Source organism: Taudactylus pleione, unplaced genomic scaffold, assembly GCF_031769625.1.
Source record: "Taudactylus pleione unplaced genomic scaffold, aTauple2 ptg000290l, whole genome shotgun sequence".
NCBI classification, from domain to species: Eukaryota; Metazoa; Chordata; class Amphibia; order Anura; family Myobatrachidae; genus Taudactylus; species Taudactylus pleione.
The window spans coordinates 7,670,979-7,695,141 of record NW_028284692.1 but is presented as its reverse complement, the minus strand read 5'-3'; the positions used below and the strand labels follow the sequence as shown (position 1 = coordinate 7,695,141).

At 48.3% G+C, this 24,163-nt stretch overlaps 1 protein-coding gene across 3 annotated transcripts in view; it reads left to right on the top strand.

The window, feature by feature from the left end:
* ENGASE (endo-beta-N-acetylglucosaminidase) overlaps window positions 1–20,222 on the top strand; it is a 63,746-nt gene extending 43,524 nt beyond the window's left edge. For 2 of the 3 annotated variants that reach the window (XM_088482627.1, XM_088482629.1), the window contains exons 11-15: window positions 1,814–2,001; window positions 3,752–3,900; window positions 12,426–12,555; window positions 18,807–18,921; window positions 19,050–20,222. In XM_088482627.1, the coding sequence (XP_088338753.1) occupies window positions 1,814–2,001; window positions 3,752–3,900; window positions 12,426–12,555; window positions 18,807–18,921; window positions 19,050–19,445 (978 nt within the window). In that variant the 3' untranslated portion in view covers window positions 19,446–20,222. The remainder of the gene's footprint in view (window positions 1–1,813; window positions 2,002–3,751; window positions 3,901–12,425; window positions 12,556–18,806; window positions 18,922–19,049) is intronic. The other variant, XM_088482628.1, reaches the window with a different exon arrangement.
* Window positions 20,223–24,163: the final 3,941 nt, after the last annotated feature.

Genomic DNA, 24,163 nt, shown 5'->3' with positions numbered 1-24,163 from the left:
ATCATGTATGGAAATACAGTATTTGCATCCAACAAATTTTATGGTTTGTTTACTAGATGTAAAGGTAAATTTAATTGGGCAATCCGTCTTATTATGATCTTCAAGTAATTTAATCAAGAGTGAAATATCATTCTGCCAAATAAGAAACAAATCTTCTATATACCTAGTAAATAAATCGTATTACTAGAAATTAAAGGATCCGAAAAAAACAAAACAGATTCGATAGAAAACATAAGGATATTGGCATAGGCTGTGCCACTGAACTGCCCATGGCACAGCCCCTTATCTGGAGAAAAAAATCATCATTATACAGAAAGAAAATTATTATTCAACAGCAAAACAAACAATAACAGAATAATTTCAATCTTGACATAATCAAAGTCGCTCCCATTTTCCAAAAACTCTTTTACAGCTCTCAAGCCAAAGTGTGGGGAATAGAGGTGTATATAGATTAATCACATCAGTAGTCACCAACCAACTGTTAATAGGTATATTCTCAAGACTCTGTAATTTGTTCAACAAAAAAGTAGTGTCCAGTAAAAAAGTGTTCTCTTTCTGAACTAATGGTTGCAATAATGAGTCTAAAAAAGTGGCCACTGGTTGAAATAGGGAGCCGTTCGCTGACACAGTGGGCGGAATTCAATTGATTTCGCGGCCCGCATCTCCCGTCTAAAGTGACAGGAGATCGCGGGCCGCTATTCAATTGTGCCAGAATTTCACGCAGATCGCGCCCATAGAGGTCAGGTTTAGCCGCGTAAAGCAGCTAAACCCGACCAAAGTGCTGGGTGCGATCGCGAAAAGTGATGTTTGGGGGCCCAAACATGTCACACTTCTCACATTTCAGCTCTCATCCCCCAGGGGCTGCGAGCTGAAGTGTAGCACTGGGCAGCTGATCGCGCCCGACAGGAGCAAGAATAGAATAGCTCCGTCGGGCGCGATAGGGGCTGGAGAGAATTGAATTCCGCCCAATAGGTCTAATTGGTGGAGGGTCTAGGCCTTTATGAATTATTGCTTTTGTACATCCCCCTCTCCCTAACTATAATATGATGAACAGCCAAGGAATAATGGAGAACATGTGGCAATGATAGATGCAGTAATAGTATACGTATGTCAGTAATGGAGTATGCATTATTGCACGTATCTGGGGCTACTTATACAAGAAAAAAAAACACATTATGGATACTAGTGATGGATATAAATACATACATTAAGGAATCTAGTGCATCTCAGAGCACACTACATAAAGTTGCACATTCACTTCTTCAGCAAGAAGAAACCTTATGGATTACTGGATACTAAAGTACTGTCAGAATTTAAAAGCAGATGAAAGCTGAAAATGCGTATTCACATTGAAGCCTATTAGCAAGGTGTCGGAGAAGGTAATGTTGTGCCCGACATAGCTTTTTCTTGTATTTGTATCTGCTTTTCCTTCTGTAATTAGATTTTATTACAGAATTGTCCATCATCTCTCCCAAAGTGCAGGTTTGTTTTTTTTTTTTTTAAACCTTTTTCTGTCTTTTCTTTAGATCCATTTTAAACCTCAATTTTTACACCCATTGTCTGTGGCAACAAGCATTGGGCTAAATTGGGACATTCTTATAATGAAAGTATATTTTAGTGTACATACACTAGCGACTTTATTAGATTTCACTACTCAACATTAATATGTATATTACAGTAGTCTGTCACCAATTCATGCAGATCATTGCATGTATTTTAATGTACATCTTGCACCCATGCAGCTGCTTCTCTAATTTATTAGAGCAATACATTACTACTACTACTAATTACTTGCTCTGTCTGTACATTTTAGGTAGAAGATAATGGTCCTTGGTTTAACTTAAGTGCTCAGGAGCTACAGCCCCTCTTATCTGATATAGCCTATGGTGAAGATGTCAGTTATGTGCGATCCCGGATATGCCCACAGAATGCCTGGCATGGAGGCAATTCCCTCCTCATTGAAGGAACCTTATCGTCAGAAACCAATGGGGTATCTTTAAGGTAAGTGCTTTGGTGGAGATATACTGAATACTTTTTGTATACTCCAGACATAGCATTTACTAGAAGAAATGGGGAACCTCTTTACAATAATTCCTATCTCTCAATAATATTTAAAAGCCCTGATAGGGACAAAAGTGATGTGATGTGCTGCCAGAGGGACCTGTTACCATGCTATGTTGTAGGCATGATTACATTACCTAGAGGAAGTTATGTCACTTTTTTCACTCATAGCCTCCCTCACCCATGTCTTAATACCTTCCCTCCCCTCTCACCCGTGTCGTAATACCTTCCCTCCCCTCTCACCCGTGTCGTATTATTTATTAGTTATTTATATAGCGCATGCATATTCTGTAGTTCTCTACAGAGAATATTTGACCATTCACTGAACACACAGTTAGGGCCATAGTGCTGTGAGGCAGTAATGCTAACCATTACACCATCCGTGTCGTAGTAGTAAAACATTTCCTCTCCCTCACCTATGTAGTACTGAATGTCCTCCCCTTAACTTGAGTAGTACTGCATTACCTCCCCTAGTCACCCATGTAGTATTGCATTTCCTCCCCCTCACTTGCGTAGTACTGCATTTCCCCTCCCCTCACCTGAGTAGGACGATAATTTACCCCCCCCTCCTCACCTGCCCAGTACTGCATTACTCCCCCACCTGCTTAGAACTGCATTACCCCCCCACCACCACCTGCCTAGTACTGCATTACCTCCCCTCGTCACCCATGTAGTATTGCATTTCCTCCCCTTCACTTGCGTAGTAAGTGAGGAGGAAGTAAATGCAGTATCACGCAAGTGAGGGTGGAGGAAAGGCAGTACTACACAAATGAGGGGAGAGGAAATGCAATACTACATGGGTGACTAGGGGAGGTATTGCAGTACTAGGCAGGTTAGGGGGTGAGGTAATGCAGTACTAGGCAGGTGAGGGGGTGAGGTAATGCAGTACTAGGCAGCTGAGGGGGGTAATGATCGTCCCAATCAGGTGTGGGAGGAGGAAAGGCATTACTACGCAAGTGAAGGGGAGGAAATGCATTTCCTCCTCCCTCACCTGAGTAGGACGATCATTACCCCCCCTCACCTGCCTAGTACTGCATTACCTCACCTGCCTAGTACTGCATTACTTCTCCTAGTCACCCATGTAGTATTGCATTTCCTCCCCCCTCACTTGCGTGATACTGCATTTACTTCCTCCTCACTTGCGTGATACTGCATTCACTTCCTCCTCACTTGCGTGATACTGCATTTACTTCCTCCTCACTTGCGTGATACTGCATTCACTTCCTCCTCACTTGCGTGATACTGCAGTCCCCCCTCTCCCCTCCAGTGGGTGGCACTTGTGTAGTAATACATTTTCCTCCATCCACAGGGCTGATGAAAGCACATACTGAAACATGTATATATAAATACTGTAGTATGGTTTGCCTTTCAGTATGAAAAAATGTAAATACTCCTTTGCTGCACTCACTTTTCACTTGTAATTAAATGAAAACATATATTTTTTTTCAAGCTTCTGTAAATTGTTTTCTGTGCGTCATAGAACGGACTTGATGATAACGTGCTTTTACACTATTGCCTAAATTAGTATTTTTATGTGTACTGTAACATTTAGATGAGTAATTACAGGTTAACCTGTTGCTAAATGTACTCTAGTGTTAGTGTTAAGGCAGTTTATTTTTAGCTATGCGTTATGTGATATTATTTATGTTTCCTTCTTACACTTCAATGTTGGGGGGGCTGGGATGGCTAGGTTGTTTCCTCTACGTGTTCCAGCTCCGGAAAAACTCGTGCTGTCCATGGTTTATAAGTTGGAAGGTTCATCCAATGTTGCGGTGTCACTGGAGCTCTCTACACAAGATTCCCCATTCTGTAACGTGGAGAGTGTCACCGAATTAACTGGTGAGTGAAGATCACCAAATGTCTTTACTGTATGTCAGGGCCCACTAACTGTATCACCCTGTCTGCTACCAAATAGGGTCAGAACTGCAGTCATGCAGACTCACAAGTCCTGACGTAGTGAGGGCAGAGTTTAATATTAAACTCAATTTAATATCTTATCGTTATGCAATACATCCCTCTAAGTATGCATTTATAATAGTCTGCCACAGGTCACCAGATCGCTTTAGTACAATTGCACTGTCTCTGCAACACAAACAGTTAGGGGTAAATGTACTAAAGTGAGAGTTTTTAGAAGTAGAGATGTTGCCCATAGCAACCAATCAGACTCCAGCTATTATTTTCTAGAATCTGCTAGTTAAATGTTATGTAGAGTCTGGTTGCTGTGGGCAACATCTCCACTTCTAAAATCTCTCACTTTAGTAAATTTATCCCTTAGTGTCCCAATACATAATAGTTCTAGTGTAGTCTAAAGGCCCCCATACACTGCAAGATATACGTGCCGATACGACGGATCGGCACGATATAGGTGCTATATCATGCCGTGTATGGGCACGATATCGTACCTGATATCGTGCTGCGTGCTCCCGTGGGGTCTTCCTGCAAAACCATCTGATCTGGGTTGCGATGTGCAATCCCATTCAGATGAATGAGGGGGAAGCCGGCATATGATTGCCGGTGGAGACAGCACGATCCGTCTGCTGACGGATCGGCAGTCGCCCTACACGGTGCATCGCACAGTGTATGGCCACCATAAGTCATCAATAGCTTCTTCAAAGACTAACTAGTTGGTTGGAATGAAAATCTGGTATTGTATGAAAGCAAATGACAATTAGCAATTTGCTCCCAAACGCCGCACTTTAATTGACATTTTTATATGTTTAGTATGGGGAAGAGGAATTACAGAATCAAAGGTACATCTCTTGCAGTATGCCCTGAGAGCCCATAACCTTACTCTGTATGACTAAAGGGGCCTATCCATTACCCGACTTTGTGAACAATCCGACCAAAACCAGGAGGTTTTTGTCGCATTGTTCACAAAGTCGTGTAATGGATAGCCGGCAAGGACCAGCGATGCGTGTGCACGCAGGGTCCTTGCCGACCCCGACTATCTACTGAACATGCCCGTCAACCTGACGACGCTCATCAGGTTTGGCATGTTCAGAGATAGGAGGTCGGGCCGCTTCACTGAATGACGTTCAGTGAATGCTGTTCAGTTCGGTGCCCGCACCTCGGCGACCTGAAGGTCTGAACGCTAGACTTTCAGACTTTCAGGTCGTCGAATGGATAGGCCCCTTAAGAATAGCTGGAATATTGCAGTGAACAAAGGTTCAAACAGTGTAATTAAAATACTTATTTTAAAGAAAAGTAGGAGTGTGCGACTGAGTTTATATATGAAGCACAACAGACCTTGGTGTTGAAAAAAGCAGAGCCGGAAACTGTCGCACACCGATATACAAGTGTTGCATATCAAATTAATCCTCACAGTCTCCTGGTGCATCCTAGTCTAATTATCTTGCAACAAAGATAAATTTTGGGGCAAAAGATGCCCGGCGCTATAAGAGTTGCTTGGGACCTGGTGCACCAAGAGGGGCTGTTTGGTACGACTGCAGCAAAGCTGTACGTATGAGGACACATTTGTATGTGCAAGATTTCCATTTTTATCTCCCTCGAAGGTTTGCTACATCACCTACTTGGGGAGAGATTTATTAAATATTGGGGAGAGAGAGCGAGTGTAGATACCAACCAATCAGCTTCCAAATGTCATTTTACAGGCTCTGCTTAAAAAAAAAAAAAAAAGTCGTAAAGTGGAGAGATTGTCAATGCCAACCAATCAGTTTCTCTCTCTCTCTCCAAGGCTTGATAAATGTAGCTTCTTAAAGCTGATAAAGGTAGATTTTCATGTGGCATTTGCTTGTATAAAAACCGTGCAGTGCTATCTATACACAGTCTGATCCTGCTTTTCTGATTGTCTAATTAATCTCTCTCAAGCTTGGCCATACACAGACTAAATTACAGTGATACTGGGTAGTCAGCAGAATCACACAGGACCCAAACTGCATGGTAATGGCTGCAGAGTAGATATTCCAGATGGACCGAAGCAGAGTAGATCTTGCAGCATGTGTGGCCAGCTTAAGTTGTACAATTTACTATTTAATAATTTAATATTGGATAATTTTGTTATATATTTATATATTTCTACTTCAGGGTCCATAGGGGTCCACAGGGTGACCTTGGGGTATAGCTGGATCCTGGATCTTCGGGCACCACGGAGTTAAAGCTTTTAGCTGCTCCCAGGATGCACTTGGGTCCAACCTCCCCTATACCCCGCCCCCGAGCCACAGGCACCTCAGTTTTAGATGGTGCCCGGCCGGAGTCGGGTCACCCTGCGGGGTGGGCTGCAGGAGCAGCCCCCTAAAGCTTTTAATTTTTTATTTAACTTAGTTAAATTTATTTATTTTTTACTATAAGTTTTTTCTCTAGAGCAGCAGCGCTGGGCTGTCTGTACAGACGCCCACGCTGCCGCTCCTTCTCCCTGCTGGCGCCGCGACGCCAGCACTGAACTGGGGATCGCGGCGGGGGAAGCCAGAGTCTGTACTAGCCGGACTCTGGTTTCCCCCGGGACTGCTGCCGGAAGACGCCGGGGAGATCAGGTAAGCCGCGCACCGCTGATTAGCGGCGGTGCGCGGGTTCCTTTCAAATGCAGTCCCATGCCCCCGGTCTAGGGGACAGACCGGGGGCGCTAGCGGTGGCGGCGGGCCCCCCCTCCAGCGGAGGCATACCCCGCCAGACCACTAGACCACCAGGGTTAATATCGCGGCAAGCGGGATGCCGGCAACCCGGGGGTTAATATGCTAGCCAGGGGAGGAAGCCTTCCCTGTCAGCGGCTCCTCCCCTCAGCTCAGCGCGCCTTTCAGCTCGTAGTCTGGCGTCGCTGAGCTGCAGCTACTCGGCCACTCCTCCTCTGAGGTCTCCAGCGGCCATTTTCTCTGTGGCAGCGTGGATACTCTCAGGGAGCACGCGGACCGGTCCCCCTGTGTACCTCTCCCCTGCAGAAGGACAGTGTACACAGCACTATAGCCCTCCCAGACACTGAATCTGGGAGGTTGATTGTAGTGGAAAGGTGCAGTGAGTATATCTTCCTGCATGGTATGTGACTTTTGCTAGTGCTGCCTGTCTGTGTCTTTTTTCTACTTACTGTCAGCCTGTACCTATCCCTTTCCTTCTCCTACAAGCCCTACAGGTGTGCGGGGGAAGGGTGTTTCTACTGACCTCACCTATATAGATCACGTATTTGTGAGGTCCGTCACATACAGTTGTGTGCTACACGGTGCCATATTGTGGGCTGTTGTTCAGCACACTGGTGAGTGCGCACGTTTTCTTCCTAAGTCATGTCTGAGGAGGAGATTGAGCACTCCGGGGCTCCAGCATTGTTCTCCTGCAGGCGCTGTTCTGCAGGAGTGGATAGGGAGGATTTGTCACAGGACGGCCTGTGCGGACGGTGCCAGGCGGTCCCTGGTACGTCTAAACCTCCCATTTCGCAGGAGCCACCATGGGCGATGTTTTCCCAGGTGCTGGTGTCCATCGCGGACCGTCTGTCGGTCCCGACTGCCGCCCCTACTAGGGCGTTGCCCCAGCCTGCCATCCCCCATTCCCCGGGTGTCCCACAATTATTGCAGACTCCCCCGGGGTCTCAGCCTGTTGGTCCCTATGCGGGGTTGCCAATGTATATTCAGTCCACCCCTGTGGCACAGCCGGCTGTGGTGCCGTTTCAGGCTCCTGTGACAGCTCCTCCACCCTGGGTGGATGCGCTTTCCCACACTGTCCAAGATTTGGCGGCAGCATCTTCGGCTTTTCAGTCGATGTTGCGCAGTGACGTGCCCTCCAGGGCGTCTAAACGCTCAGTCATGGCACAGGCTGCGCATCTTTCGGATTCTGAGGGGTTCTCGGATGATGGTGAGGTACAGGATGACTCAGCCTCAGATGCCTCAGTCCAGGAGGTAGACACTAAGTCTTCCATCAATGTGCGGGCTCTGGTTAAGGCGGTGCGGGCTATTCTTCTGATTGAGGATGAGGCACCCGCTCCCAAGTCAAGGTATCCTAGTTTTAAAAAAGCTAAGGTTACTTCTACAGCGTTCCCCTTGTCTGATCAGTTGACTGATCACATGGCGGTGGCCTGGCAGACGCCCAGTAAGCGTTTCCTGCCACAGAAACGCTTGGCGTCCAATTATCCATTCCCGGAAGCGCATTGTAAGAAATGGGAAACTCCGCCTGCAGTCGATTCCCATGTAACACGCCTCATCAGGAGTGCTACTTTGCCATTGCCGTCTATATCCTCGCTGAAGGATCCTACGGACAGGAAGGTGGAGACTTGTCTAAAGTCTATTTAGTCTCTCTCAGGGGCTGTAGCCCGGCCGTCCATGGCCATCTCCTGGGTGGCCAAGGCCATTGAGGGGTGGGCCAACGCCTTGGAGGACACGTTTACGGATGAATCTCCGGACGTCCAGAGGGCGTTGTTAGGACAGATGAGAGATGCCGCCTCCTACATTGGAGAAGCATCTTTGGATGCTAGCCTGTTGACCTCTAGGGTTTCGGCGGCAGCAGTGTCTGCTCGTAGATCCTTGTGGTTGCGGTCTTGGAGAGCAGACGCGGATTCAAAGAAAGGCTTGGAGGCCTTACCTTTTAATGGGGAATTACTATTTGGTCCGGACCTGGACAAAATAGTAGATACCCTGGCAAAATCCAAGTCAGCCTTCCTCCCTTCAGCTACTACACCTGCTAAGGTCCGGAGCTCGGCGTTTCGTTCCTTTCGGGTTCAGGGCAAGGCAAAGGGTCAGTCCTTCCCGAGGCAGTCCGCACCCAAGACCGCCTCAAAGCCAAAGAAGCAAGCCTGGAGTGCTAGGCGCCCTTCTTCCAAGCCAGAAGATAAGCCTTCTGCGTGATGGGACGGGCCTCCCTCTGGGGGACCCCAGAGTGGGAGGCCGACTTCTTCAATTCGCCCAGTGCTGGCACAATACCACCACGGATGCCTGGGTGCGAGAAGTGGTCTCCCAGGGGTACGCCCTGTCTTTTCGGCACAGGCCGCCTTGCCAGTTTTTTTGCACAAGTCCTTCTCAGGACAAAACCAAGGCCTTGCAGGTTCAGGAAGCCATAGAGGCCTTGCTGACGGCGGGGGTCATTATACCCGTACCACAGTCTCAACGTGGGATGGGGTATTACTCTACGCTGTTTCTGGTGCAGAAACCCAATGGCTCTCATCGCCCCATCCTCAATTTGAAGTCCCTGAACAGGTTTCTCAGGGTTCCCAAATTCAGGATGGAAACTTTGCGTTCCATCATACTGGCGATGGAACCGGGGGACTATATGGTCTCCCTGGATATCCAGGACGCCTACCTCCATGTGCCTATAGCAACATCGCACCAACGGTTTCTGCGGTTTGCTATTCTCCACAACCACTACCAATTCAGGGCTCTACCCTTTGGTCTCTCCACGGCACCAAGGGTATTTACCAAGGTGATGGCGGTCATGGCGGCTCACCTTCGGAGCCAGGGGATACGGTTGCTACCGTATCTAGACGACCTCCTCTTGCTTGCAAGCTCCCCGGAGGTACTGATCCAGCATCTCCACCTGACGGTCGCTTGTCTACAGGCGCACGGCTGGTTGATCAACTGGAAGAAATCCTCCCTCATCCCATCACAACGGATGGTTCATTTGGGGGCCCTGCTGGACTCTCGTCAGCAACGGATTTTTCTGACTCCAGAGAAGGTCTCCTCCTTACAGCTGCGGATTCACAGTTGTCTGAGCAGTGGCAGAGTGTCGGTGCACTCAGCGATGAGAGTTTTGGGGTCCATGGTGTCGGCATTCGACATGGTGGAGTTTGCCCAGTTCCATTCCAGGCCCCTGCAGGGGCTGATTCTTTCAGAATGGAACGGATTGCCACACAGGATCCGCTCTCAGATGCTGGTGTTGTCCTCGGAGGTGCGTCTGTCCCTAGCCTGGTGGCTGCAGACAGCGCATCTCCTGGAGGGGCGCCCCTTTTGGATCCCGGAATGGGTTCTGCTCACGACAGATGCCAGTCTCCGGGGTTGGGGGGCGGTGACAGGCTCCTTGTCACTTCAGGGTCGTTGGTCGGCGGAGGAAGCGATTCTTCCCATCAACATCCTGGAACTGCGGGCAGTATACAGAGCCCTGCAGTCGTCCGGCACCGCTCTTCACGGAAGGGCCGTTCAGGTGCAGTCGGACAACGCCACCACGGTGGCGTACATCAATCACCAGGGAGGGACTCGCAGTCGAGCTGCGATGTCGGAGGTGTCCCGCGTCCTGGCTTGGGCGGAGCGCTATCTTCCAGCTCTCTCGGCAGTTTTCATCCCAGGAGTCCTCAATTGGGAGGCAGACTTCCTCAGCCGTTACGATGTGCATCCCGGGGAATGGTCGCTTCATCCAGAGGTATTCCAACTACTCGTGGACAAGTGGGGGCTGCCAGAGCTGGACCTGATGGCGTCCCGTTACAATCACAAGCTGCCTGTGTACGGGTCAAGGACAAGGGACGCAGGCGCAAGTCTGATAGACGCGCTGTCGGTGAAATGGCTGTTTCAACTGGCTTACTTGTTCCCTCCGATATCTCTGCTGCCTCGGGTCCTGCGCAAGTTCAAACAGGACGGAGGCACACTGATCCTGGTGGCCCCAGCGTGGCCCAGAAGGCCGTGGTACTCCGATCTGCGGAGCCTGTCCATCGACGCTCCGTACCTCCTACCTCAACGGCGGGACCTGTTGTCTCAGGGGCCCTGTCTTCACCCGGATCTGGGTCGACTATCTTTGACGGCGTGGCTCTTGAGACAGCCGTCCTGAGGTCTCGGGGCTTTTCTAGCTCCGTTATTACCACCATGCTGAGGGCGCGCAAGCCTGCTTCCGCGAGGATCTATCACAGAGTGTGGCACACTTACTTTCAGTGGTGCGAGGCCAGAAACTATGATCCCCAGGTGTTCCATGTTTCGCGTATTCTGGCATTCCTTCAGTCCGGTTTGGACTTAGGATTACGTCTTTCTTCACTGAAGGTACACGTGTCTGGTCTGTCGGTGTGGTTCCAGCGCAGGATCGCTGCTATGCCGGACGTACACACCTTTTTCCAGGGTGTTTTGAGAATCCAGCCTCCCTTTGTGCCACCTGTGGCCCCGTGGGATTTGGCGGTGGTTCTTAGGGCCTTACAGGGTCCTCCTTTTGAGCCCTTGGAGTCAGTGGAGCTCAAGTGGCTAACTTTTAAAACTGTTTTCCTCTTGGCAATTGCTTCTGCCAGGAGGGTTTCAGATTTGGGGGCGCTTTCTTGTCGTCCCCCTTTTCTGATTTTTCATCAGGACAGAGCGGTGCTTCGCACTCGTCCTGATTTCCTGCCTAAGGTGGTTTCCAGGTTCCACATTAATCAGGAAATTGTTGTACCAGCCTTTCAGTCACCTGATCTTTCGGCTGGGGAGACTTCCTTAGACGTTGTAAGGGCACTCCAGGTTTATGTGGACCGGACTAGTTCTGTGAGGAAGTCGGATTCTTTGTTTATCCTCTTTGGTTTTCACAAGAGGGGTTGGCCTGCCAACAAACAGACTCTAGCCCGTTGGCTTCGTTCTGTTATTATTGAGGCTTATATGCAGGAGGGTTTACCTGTTCCAGCCTCTGTTAAGGCTCATTCCACTCGGTCCGTGGGCCCTTCTTGGGCTGCTAGCCGTGGCGCCTCTGCTGTTCAGCTCTGTAAGGCGGCCACCTGGTCTTCCATTCAGACCTTTTTGAGGTTCTATGCGTTTGACACCTTTGCCTCTCAGGATGCATCCTTTGGGCGCCGGGTTCTCCTATCAGCACAGGAGCGTCCCCGCCCTTAGTTGGACTGCTTTGGGACATCCCCAAGGTCACCCTGTGGACCCCTATGGACCCTGAAGTAGAAAACAAGAGATATGGTAAGAACTTACCTTTGTTATCTCTGTTTCTACGAAGTCCATAGGGTCCACAGGGCACCCGCCCTGACGCACCTGGCTTCATATGGGCTCTGTGACTGGTCACCGGTTTTCCGTCTCCCATTTCTGTGAGTATGGTTCTTGTGTGTTCCAGTCTTCCTTCTCTCTGTTTCGTCTCCTCCTCCGGCCTGGGCTGCTTACCAACTGAGGTGCCTGTGGCTCGGGGGCGGGGTATAGGGGAGGTTGGACCCAAGTGCATCCTGGGAGCAGCTAAAAGCTTTAACTCCGTGGTGCCCGAGGATCCAGGATCCAGCTATACCCCAAGGTCACCCTGTGGACCCTATGGACTTCGTAGAAACAGAGATAACAAAGGTAAGTTCTTACCATATCTCTTGTTATATATATATATATATATATATATATATATAATTATATATTTATTTAAAGAGTCTGTATCCAGTGGCCAACATTTCTTGTTCTCCAGTTCTAATTTCTGAGGGATAATGGCATTAAACTGTTATATCTAAGTTACTTTACCATGTTCAGCAAAATGTATATGTGGCCTATGCACCTTAACCATCTGTTGGTTAGTTCTGGTTACAGGTGCTCTCTTCTGTCCAGCAGAGCCGGGTCAGATACACTTTCTAGAGTCCCTTGCAGAACCCCCAGCCCCGTATCTTGCAGACCAGCAGCATGACAATTCCCTTGGATGGGTAAAACGGTTAGTGTTCTAACTATGTAGGGTTTTTATGAATGTTTATTTGAGGTAATTGACGTTTGCTAATCCTTCCTTGTGAATATTAAATTGTAATGTATAGGGCAGTGGTTCCCAACCACAGTCCTCAAGGCATTCTAACAGTCCAGGTTTTAAGGATAGCTACAGTTGAGCACAGGTGACTTAATTAGTACATTAGTTATTTTGATTTAACCATCTGTGCTTAAGCATGGATATCACTAAAACCAGGACTGTTAGTGTGCCTTGAGGACCAAGGTTGGGAATCACTGGTATAGGGTATTAAGACAATGCATCAACTTTCCATCTTGAAAGATTTTCTTACAATCTTATTCGCACTACAGGACCTATTATTAAATATTTGTGGCATTTTCCTCAACAATAAAAATCCCCCGGAGCCCTGGGAATGGCCGCCGTGCATGAGTGGTCTGTAGACTGTGCATGCGCCGGAGTCCGACGCAGAAGTAATGAGACGTTCTCTTCACTCTGATCACGTCGCAGGGATGGCCACTGTCCCTGCATGTGTAATTTGATACATGTCGGCACTATCTTGCGATTATGGGCGCTAATATCACGCCCAGATCACATTGCAAATGTGATTACTGATAAATGGACCCCTAAGTGTATAGAAGGGATATTGTAAGTGTTCAGCCTCATATTTGCAGCCTAGTGGATACTGCTGTTCAAGCTGTATAACTAACTAGTGACACACAGAGGGCCTGATTCAGAGCCACTCGTAAGCGGCCGCTCGTTTGCTCCGAGCGATGTTCGCACAACTGCGTATGGGTCGTAATGCGCATGCGCCAACCAGTCAGTGCGGTCGGAAATCGAGCGCTCGCCAAATAGCAAGTGCCTGCTAATTTGAGTGACAGGATGAGGCGTTTGTGGGTGGTAACAGGGGAAGGTGCTTGAAAACGGGGGAGTGGTGATCCGAACTCAGGCGTGCCAAACGGTCAAAATGGGCGTTTTAAGGGTGTGCATAATTAACAAAGCAGCGTCATCGACCACGTCACTTGGTTGTCTCTTAGCCTGAACTGTTCGCGTGATTGCGGTAGGATAAACCTACCACAAGCACTGCGAGCAGTTCAGATGCCTTTCGATGTACTCGATTAATCAAATAAATAGCGGAGATGACGTATGATGCGAGCGGCCAGGGGGCGTCTTTACAAAATAGCGAGCGCATGTTTCGTTCGCTCGCTCAGACATAGAGGCGTCAACAGACCGCAAAGAGTGAGCGCTCAATTTAAATAGCCGGCCCCTTTTTTCTGACCGAGCGCAAATAGCGTCCGGCTCTGAATCAGGCCCACAGTCCTCTATAATAACACCAGTGCACTTATATACACTCGCTGCATTGTAGTTTCTCCTGTACTGCAGATAGTTAACATGTAGCCTACTAGAGTAGCAATAATGATATATAGGATCCATTTATCTGGTGTCCGTTTTAAACTTGTGCCCTAAAGGTTGGCCTGTTAGCAACTACAGTACCTGTCTGCTCTTTCCCATTAGCTCTCCTCTTCTAGAGGAGGGGCCAGGCTAGATATTACACTTTGTGGTAATGGAATTCATATCTTCTCAACATTAACTCAGTTATGTCAGCAATGCTTATATTCCCAAGTATCGAAGGGCTCCCTTTTTTTACATTAACCTGACCCAGAGGAACCAAAAAATACACAAGGTTGTACAGTAGTGGCTTGGAACAAACTTCCAAAATTATACCTGACTTATGTTGGGTACATACTAGGACAATGGAATGGTCAGTAGACCGATCCGCCCTCAGAGTGGAAGATTGGTGAGCTATACATACTTGGCAATCGGCTTCTCGATATGTCTGGGGTGACATCACAACTGGGCAGGCATTAAATGCAGTCAGTGTCAGCGGTCCCTGCAACAAGTGTACTGGAGGTGGCGGGTCACCCATAGAGGCATGAAGATGCACTGATATATCGCCATCGGCTGTCCTACAGGGCCGACCTGATTATGTGTTTGTTTACAAACATTTCTACTTCAGGATCCATAGAAGGTCCACAGGGTGACCTTGGGGTACAGGTGATGCAGAGTCATCCGGGCACCTTACGCAGTCAATTTCTCTCCTAGGATGCAACGGGTCCCCCTCTATACCCGCCCCTGGGCCAGAGGCTCCTCAGTTTTGTTGGGTGCCCGGCAGGAGTCTGGTCGCTGAACACGCAGTTTAGTTTTACAAACAGCCCCTGAAGTATGAAAGATTAGAAGAATACTTTTCTTCTAGTGCGGACAGTCCAGTGGAAGTTCACACTGCCACGTCATCACCTTGCTGGTGCCAGTACTGATCCGGGGATCCCAGCAGGCCTCTGTGGTCTTGGCTAGCAGGGACCCTGGAGGATCCTTAGACTGCTGCCGGACGCTACGGGGCAGCAGGTAAACGGCGCGCACCGCGGAGCGCCGAATCGCAGTCTTTTTCCTCCAGGGCTGGGGACTCCCTGGGGTTGACAGTGTGTGGAGCCAGGCACTGAGTTCTGCGCTTCCACAAAGCCGCCTGAGACGCAGGACTCCTCCCCGCTGCACAATGCGCCTTTTCACCACGGTCTGGCTGGACTGTGACAGCTTCCTTCTTCCGGCTCCACCCCCCCTGAGTTCTTCGGCGGCTATTTCTCCTGGCTGCGTGTCGCAGATCTCGACGGGCAGTGCGGAGTCCGGGTCCCCCTATATACCTCTCCTCCTGGTGGTGGTGGTCAGTGTATGTAGCGCTTTGTCCTACTAGACGCTAAGTCTGTGTAGTTGACCAGTAAGTGCCATTAAGTGCAGGTATTGTTTTTATTCTGCATTGTCTGCGACTGTATGCTAGCACTGTCTGTCTGAGTTTCTTTCTGTACTGTCAGCTATTTTGCTATCCCTGTACCTATTCTGCTTTTCTAAGCCTTAGCACTGGTGGTGTGCGGGTGCAGCTAAAGTCGCAGTCTGTTACATTACTACGCAGTCACATCTAAAGAGTGCATCCTCTTCACTATGTCTGGCAGTGAGAATGATATGCCTAATTTGACTCCTACTAAACTGTTCTGTAAAAAAGGTACAGCGGTGTTAGGGGCGGGGACTCTGAGGAGTCATGTTTGCGGTGTTATACCCCTCCAGGTCCCTCTGCTGCTCAGCAGGAGCCACCATGGGAGCGTTTTGCAAAAGCACTGACTAACATTGTGGGGCAATTGGCAGGCCTTCCTGTGTTTTTCCACAGTTTGGTTTTCAACAGCAGCACCTTTTGCCAGCACAGAACCTGCTGCAACCATCTGCACCCACGCAGGTGTTGCCCCCCCAGTGGGTCAATACATTTCCAGCTGTGTTACAAAATGCGACTGAGGTACGGCAGAGTGACGCACCAGTCAGCAGACCGGCTAAAAGGGTCTTGCTGTCGTCGCAAACTACTGTGTGGGATGAAGATGTGTCATCTGATAAGGGACTGCTCCCCGATGAGTCTGACTCTGAGCCCGGGGTTGAGTCAAAAATATATATTCCAGGTCTGATACAGACTGTGAAGGCAGCCCTGATCATTGAGGAGGATGAGCCTCCTGCGCCTAAGTCTAGGCATGCATATTTCATGGAAGAAAAGGTGACTGAGGCTACATTCCCGTTGTCTGACCAACTGGTGAATCACTTGGAGGTAGCATGGAAAACGCCAGGGAAGCGATATCAGCCGCAGAAGCGTCTAGCCTCTGCTTATCCTTTTGCTGATAATTATTATTCTAAGTGGGAGACTCCACCGGCGGTGGATTCCCAGGTCACGCGCTTGGTAAAAAGCACGACGCTACCGATACCTTCCATGTCGTCCCTGAAGAATTCTACAGATAGGAAGGTTAGAGGTATGCCTTAAATCTGTTTATTCCCTTTCGGGGGCTACGTGCAGACCAGCTATGGCCATTTGCTGGGTGGCTCGGGCCATGGAATGTTGGGCAAACAGCCTGGAAATATCCTTTGCCCCAAATGCTATCAAGGAACAGCTGAATCTTCTGGGAATCCTCAGAGATTCTGCTACCTACATGAATGAGGCAGCGTTGGATGTTCGCTTACTAGATGCCAGTATTTCCTCAGCGGCCATTGCGGCTCGCCGCTCTCTATGGGTCCGTTCTTGGAGGGCTGATGCAGAATCCAAGAAGGGGTTGGAGTGTTTGCCTTATGACGGTAAACTCTTGTTTTGGCCCCGATTTGGACAAGATTGTGACTACCTTAGCATCAGCTAAGTCTGCTTGTCTGCCTTCTGCTCCAGCTTCTTCGGGGGCTCAGACTCCGTCCTTTCCGACCTATCGCGCCCCAGGTAAGGCTAGAACTCAGTCCTTTCCCAGGCCATCCACTGCCAAGAAATATGTCAGGCCTTAGAAGCAGCCTTGGAGTAACAGTGTCTGTAAGGTGTCTGGCTGCCAAGCCTGATGACAAGCTCTCCGTTTGACGGGACGGGCCTCCTCCTGGGGGACCCCAGGGTGGGAGGACGACTTCTTCAGGAGGCTCTGTACTGGTGTCAGACTACCTCTTGAGGGAAGTGGTCTCTCTGGGGTAGGCCCCCTCCTTCCGCAGAAGGCCTCCCCATCAGTTCTTTTGCACAGGGCTTCCAAAAAGCACGGACAAGGCCTTGGCTATTCAAGAGGTGGTACAATCCATGCTGCAGTTTTGGGCTCTGCCGTTTGGACTTTCAACTGCACCTCGGGTGTTTACAAAGGTCATGGCAGTAATGGCAGAGCATAAGCGGCTGCAGGGGATCCGCTGTTACCATACTTGGGATTCTCCATCTGGGAGCTCTGTTGGATTCCCAACAGCAAAGGAATTTTCTGACAGCAGATGCCTTCTCAGTCGCTGAGTGTCAGTCCTCTCAGCAATGCAGTTACTGGGATCTATGGTGTCTACGTTCAACATGGTGGAGTATGCCCAGTTTAATTCCCGGCCTCTACAGAAATCGATCCTCTCCAAGTAGGACGGATTACCCCATCATATATACGGACTCAAATAATGTTGCTCTCTCCGGAGGTGCGCCTGTCTCTGACTTGGTGGCTACAGACGGTCCACCTCACCAGGGGGTATCCCTTTCTGATCTCGGACTGGGTCCTTCTGATGACGGATGCCAGTCTTCGGGGTTGGGGCGCAGTGACAAGTCCACACTCCTTTCAGGGAAGGTGGACCGCAGAGGAATCTGAGCTACCAACCAACATATTGGAACGTTTTTGCAGTTTTCAGGGTCCTGCAAAAAGCCAGGCTGCTGATTCACGGAAAGCCCATGCAAGTGCAGTCAGACAACGCCACGACGGTGGCTTACCTAAACCGTCAAGGAGGAACTCCAAAGTCAGGGGGCAATGACAGAGGTGTCACGCATTCTTCAATAGAACGATATTTTGACAAGGGTGTACCGTGCATTCGTTAGAAACAATCAGGAAAGTGAAGTGACCATGGTCATTAAGTCTATTCCTCCATTTCATTCTTGACAGGTGACTGTAGGGAACAAAAGACTACACATGGCTCAGCTGTCTTTATGGAAGGACTTGGGTGCAGTATTAAGCGGGTGTTGGGGTGGGTAACCGTACTCATTATTCACTTTCCTAAAATGGCTTTTGAAAATGTAATTTTGGATTTGGTTTCAATTTATAAAGTAACTTAATTTTTTGGTGGGTAATACAATTGTTTTCTCACCATAGAGGCATCTGACCAGTAGTCTAACATAGCTAGTTTCCAAACAAGCACAGTATAAAAGAAAACCTTCTCTGGAAAGGACAATTGTAATAAATAAAATGTGTAGAGTATATTATATTACACTATTACCTTTTATCTGTCATATTTTCTGTTTCTGTAGCTAGAGCTCCTTTAAAATGATCAATAAGAATAATTAAAAACCACAAAGAGAATATCAAAACCTAAATCCAGGACTATGTGCCAGGAATAAAGATGAGTGAAACTTTTCAAAACCGCTCTGCAGAACAATCTCCGTCTGTTGCTTTTGGCTACAAAACTTTGCATGTTTGTATTGTAGCTTCCAGTGTTCCCGGTCCTACCTCAGCCCCAGCACAAAGTCTCACATGAATTTCCAGTTGCCACAATTTAATTCATTCCGATTATGGGCCAGTGACACAATTTCCTAATGAGCCACAGCCCTGGAGACTGATGTGACAATTTTGATCTTCAGTGCTTGCTACATTATTATTAGTGTGATGGGGAAACATTCGGAGTGTGTGTAATTAGTAGGGTCATCGGCAAGGGAAGCGCTTCATGTTCTAACATCACTGTTATTTCAGGTATTATGAGGTACATCTTAGCGGGTGTCTCCTGACCAGTCTGTCTGTACACTTTTCCAACACCTTGACCAACAAAGAAGAGGAGAGCTTTGTATGCCGCATCGGAGAAATAAGGGTATCTTGTTTATAAGCTATTTTCTCACAGAGCTCTTCTTTCCACACCTGACACATTTACTTCACATAATGAACTTTGTATTGTAAATGATGTGTATCATTAATTGTAATGAATGCATTTCCTCTTAGATCGTAGATGTTTCCCTACCTCCATCCAATCCCGAACAGCCGTCTGACCTCTCTCTGTCTCATATCCACTGGCGCAGAGATCCACAGAGCAATCAGTTGTTTGTCAGCCTGACCCTTCGCTGGAGTCATACTATGGAGCATATTAGACACTTTCGTATATACTGCCGTGGTGTAACTTGCCATAAAGCTCCTGCTTCCCAGCCGCACCTTCTTGGACTGGCACATACACGCATTTACCGTGTGGTTGACCTGGCTGTGCCAGATCCATGCAAACCTGCCCCAGGCAGGCTGGAATTTGCAGTTCAGCCGGTTAATAAGGATGTTGTTGAAATGTTTCCTACTGTGTGGGGGAACCTGGTGCTGGAATTCGTGGAGCAGACCCACACTGAGGTGTGAGAATGGTGTATTTGGCTGTACTATGGTAATAGGCAGGGTGGTGGGCTGCCTGATGAATTGGAGTTTATGTACTTTACACTCAGCCAACCGTATTCTACGGTTTTTAACAGAAATGATCATAAATAACAGGAAGTTATTTCTAAACCAAGCAAGCTAAATGGGGAATATTCTAGAGAATACATATACTGTATATAAATTCTAACAATGAATTATGAATAATCCAATACAGAAGAAATGTAAACTAACCTTAATGAGAACATCTGAGTAAAGTGCTCCGATGTCAATCATTTTGTCATGGACCGTTCTACAGATCTTTTTCAATAAATTGCAGCTGACCTCTCACCTTTGAAGTATAACAATATGGTAAATCTCTATATAATGTTGGCGTTCTATTACATGTATGACTGATGAACGAAAAACCTCTATGTACAGTATCATGTACCATTATCGTGTGATTACAGGAGATGTAAACTAGTAATGTCACTTACCTAACAGAAGCTATGAGACTGTTCATTCCTAGTGCGTGCAAAGCAAAAAAAGGAGAAAAAACTTAAGGAAATTAGAAGTAATCTAGATTAAATGTATATTTTTCTGTTTTTCTAACTATATGATGTGCAGGTGACCAGTTCATTTCTGTAAGGTAAAAAGTCAATTTGAAAAACTACAGCTGAGATATTTCAATTGTTTTGGTAGTGATGCAATGTACTATATCCTTTTTTAAGTGTTATATTAGATCTGTGACCATTATTATTAAAGTTGTGCATTTTAGTTTGGTAACATTTGTTTTTAGAAAGGCTTTTTTATATAGACTTTTGCTATTTGTCGCTAACCATAATATACTGCAAATCTGGACATATCTATTATAAAAAGTATGGGGATTTTGGCCCTCATTCAGAGCCACTCGCTAGCGGCAGTACGCTCGTTCCGAGCGATGTTCGCACATCTGCGCATGCGTACAGTTTTTAGTACGCATGCGCGAACCAGTCAGTGCGGCCGAAAATCGTTGGTACGCAATATAGCGAGGGCCTGCTATTTTGAGTGACAGAATGAGGCGTATGTGGGTGGTAACAGGGGAAGGTGCTTGAAAACGGGGAGTGGAGATCCGAACGCAGGCGTGCTTAAAGGTCAAAACGGGCGTTTTAAGGGAGTGCATATTTAATACAGCAGCGTCATAGACCACGTCACTTGGTTTTTTTTAACTCAGAACTGCTCGCAAAATAGCGGTTGAAAACACCAACCACAAGAATAGCGAGCAGTTCATATGCTGTACGATGTACTCGATTAATCTAATAAATAGCGGACATGACGTATGGTGCGTGCGGCCAGGGGGCGTTTTTATAAAAAAAACGAGCGTATGTTTTGCTCGCTCGTTCAGACTTAGAGGTGGGAACAGACTGCAATTTGCGAACGGATCATTTGAATAGCCACCCCTTGTTTTTGAACGAACGACCACAAATAGCGAACGGCTCTGAATCAGGCCCTTTGTTCATATTTTGATAAAAACATTTAAGCTTGCAGCCCGTCGTCAAGTAACCCTAATTCTCTGCAAGTTCTTACACTATATATGCCCAACACACCATTACATTGCACTCACCTCTCGGGTACAGAGGGTAACATCTAGCTGGTACTATGTACAATATGAGTAAAACCAAGTACGGGCATATTTATTTCCTGTTTTCATTTCAAAACTTTGCCTAATGTTATCATGGCTGCTTCCAATTAAGGCTATAAAAGGCCTACTTGGGTCCAGCTCACAAGCCAATCATGGTCGTGATGATACCCTCTGTAGCCGAGAGGTGATGGCATTTTACCTCAATTTATTGGTGTGTTGGGCATATTTGCTATGCTATTTGCTGATATTCTGCCTATTTCTCATGAAGTACTTGGTACGGAACATTGGGGGTCATTCAGACTCGGTCGTTAGCGCCGATGCGCTCGGACAGGGTCGATGGCCCCCCACAGAGCATGCACATGACGGTGCCGGCGCCGTCGTGCGCATGCGTGAGACCCGCTACGACCGACAGCGCTGGTCGTAGCGGGTCTCGATCCAAAGGGGGCGAGCTGTCAATGTTGATTGACAGCTCGCCCCGTTTGGAAGGTGGGCCGGGGGGGGTGGCAGCCCAAGCGGAGGCGTTCCCATGGGAACGCCTACCGTTTGGGGGCGGCCCCACTGACATCACTAGTGATGTCAGTGGAGAGCTTCCGGCTCTGACAGAGCCAGAAGCTCTCCAGGGCTTACGACAAGGGAGACCCTACCCTAGGGTCTCGTCGTAAGCCCCGATGGTCGCGATGGTCTCTGACCATCGCGACCATCACCGGAGCGGTCGTTAGAGCTGTGGGTGTTAACCCACAGCCTAACGACCGCAACAGAGGTGGGCGGTCAGGATGCAAGTGGCCGCCCAGTTTCTGAGCGACCGCTTGCATCCTCCAACCGCCTCTGAATGAGGCCCATTATCCCTGGGTCCTCTTAGTCAGACCTAGTATATTCAGAACATGCTGTAGCCTGATTCTGCTTCTTGAGATCAGATTTCAGCTAAACAGGTGGTGGGTAACAGCACCTGTCTTTTCTCTTCTCTTTTATCCACCAAGGGACACTGGAGAAAAAAACACTGGGGTATAGGCGACTGAATGAGAGGCGCTGGCACTTTAAATTTATAAGTGTGAGTGACTCCTCCCCCTCTATCCCCCAGAAGCCCCAGTTTTAGAATTGTGCCCGAGAGAGCTGGTCACTTGGGGCTGAGCTCAGCCCACACTTATAATAAAGTTAAAATAAACTTAAGATATACTATTTCATAGCTTCTCAAGCATTGAAGACAGGCTGATAGCGAACTGCATCTGTCAGCCTGCTACATGGAGCCTTCAGGAGGGTGCCGCTGTTCAAGAGTGGGTGCCCGGGTCCCTGGCACCCTGACATTAGCTCAGGGGGGTTATGCCACTGCTTAATAAAGAAGCTGTGTCCATGCCGCCCATCACCACTGCAGACATCCTGAAGCCAGCAACGGTAAGTATTGTCTCTCCCCTGCCTTGCAGGAAATGAGACATGTCTATGGTGCCACTTGGCCCCCAGCGTAGCGTGGACTTAGTGTCCGTTAGTGTAGGACTGTGCGTTCATGCCCTGATCCTGCATAGCAAGCAGAATGTCTGCAGTAGTTCAGAAATACGCCCGCCATAACGAGGCTGAAGTTAATGTTACAATTGAAACCCACAGAGGGTGGTCTGGTACATATGATCCACATGTCATTTGCCTTGACCAACAAGGATTTTTTCATGAATAGGGCAGTAAAGCGGGCACAGGCACCAGATTATCTCATTTTGAATAAGAAGCTGTAGTTGTGCAGAGGTTAACTAGCTTCGGTCATCAAATGTTACACTTTAAACCCACAGAGGGTGGTCTGGTACATATGACCCACTTGTCATTTGCCTTGACCAACAAGGATTTTGGCATGAATAGGGCAGTAAAGCGGGCACAGGCTCCATAATTTGTCATTTTGAATAAGAAGCTGTAGTTGTGCAGGGGTTAACGAGCTTCGGTCATCAAATGTTACACTTTAAACCCACAGAGGGTGGTCTGGTACATATGACCCACTTGCCATTTACCTTGACCAACAATGATTTTGGCATGAATATGGCAGTAAAGCGGGCATAGGCACCAGATTTCTAAATTTTGAATAATTACCTGTAGTTTTTCAAGGGTTAAATAGCGTTGGTCAACCAATTTGACAATTGGGGTCTTTCCCTAAATTAGTAAAAACCCCACACCTCTGAGCATGGTCTGGTATTGGAATACAGGAAAAAAAATCTGTGTGGGGTTCACCTTTTCTTCCGATAACCAGCACTAGGCTGGTTATAGGGAGGAAGGGGGTAACACTATTGCAGGGAGACACACTTAGCGTGGTGTCCTCCTGCCATCACATTATCCAGCACTAGGCTGGTTATAGGGAGAAAGGGGGTAACATATAGCAGGGAGACACACTTAGCGTGGTGTCCTCCTGCCATCACATTAATCAGCCCCAGACTATTCAGCACGTTTCTGGAATCTCTCAGAAAGCTGGTACACCGGCAGTGGCGTAATAAGGGGGTGCGTGTGGGGCACCATCTGACAGGCCCGGCAGAGGGGGGAGCTGATGTCCAGGGCGATGTCCAGTGCTCAGTGGCGTAACTAGGGCAGGGTCGCCGCGGCTGATGACGCCCCCGCAGCGCCGGCCACGGTACTGGCCCATCCTAGTTAAACAGTGTAGTGTCGACCGCAGTGAGGAGCTCATTCAGAGTCGGTCGCTGCTGGCGGCCGCTCCCTCTGCATGTGGGCAGGTGTTTTTTTTCTCCGGCCGATCGCAAAGCTGTGGGTGACCATCCACAGCTTGTGCGAGTGGGCTGGAGACAGTCATAATTATCATAACCATCGGGCTTGCGACGAGACCCTGGGGTAAGGTCTAGCTGTCGCAAGCCCGAGTGTACTTCCTGCTCTAATAGAGCAGGAAGTCCACTACTGACATCACTAGTGATGTCAGTAACCCCTCCTAAAAACGCCAGACGTTCCTAAGGGAATGCATGTGTTTGTCCGTCCCGTCTTATTGTGAGCCCCGTAGCGACTGACCTTCAGTCGTTCAGCTGGTCTCGCATATGCACCTGCTGGACGCGGTGCATACGCAAACATCGAGCCGCTTGCAAGCGCTGTGCACTCGCGAGTGGCTTTGAGTGAGCTCCTGAGTGCGGTCAGC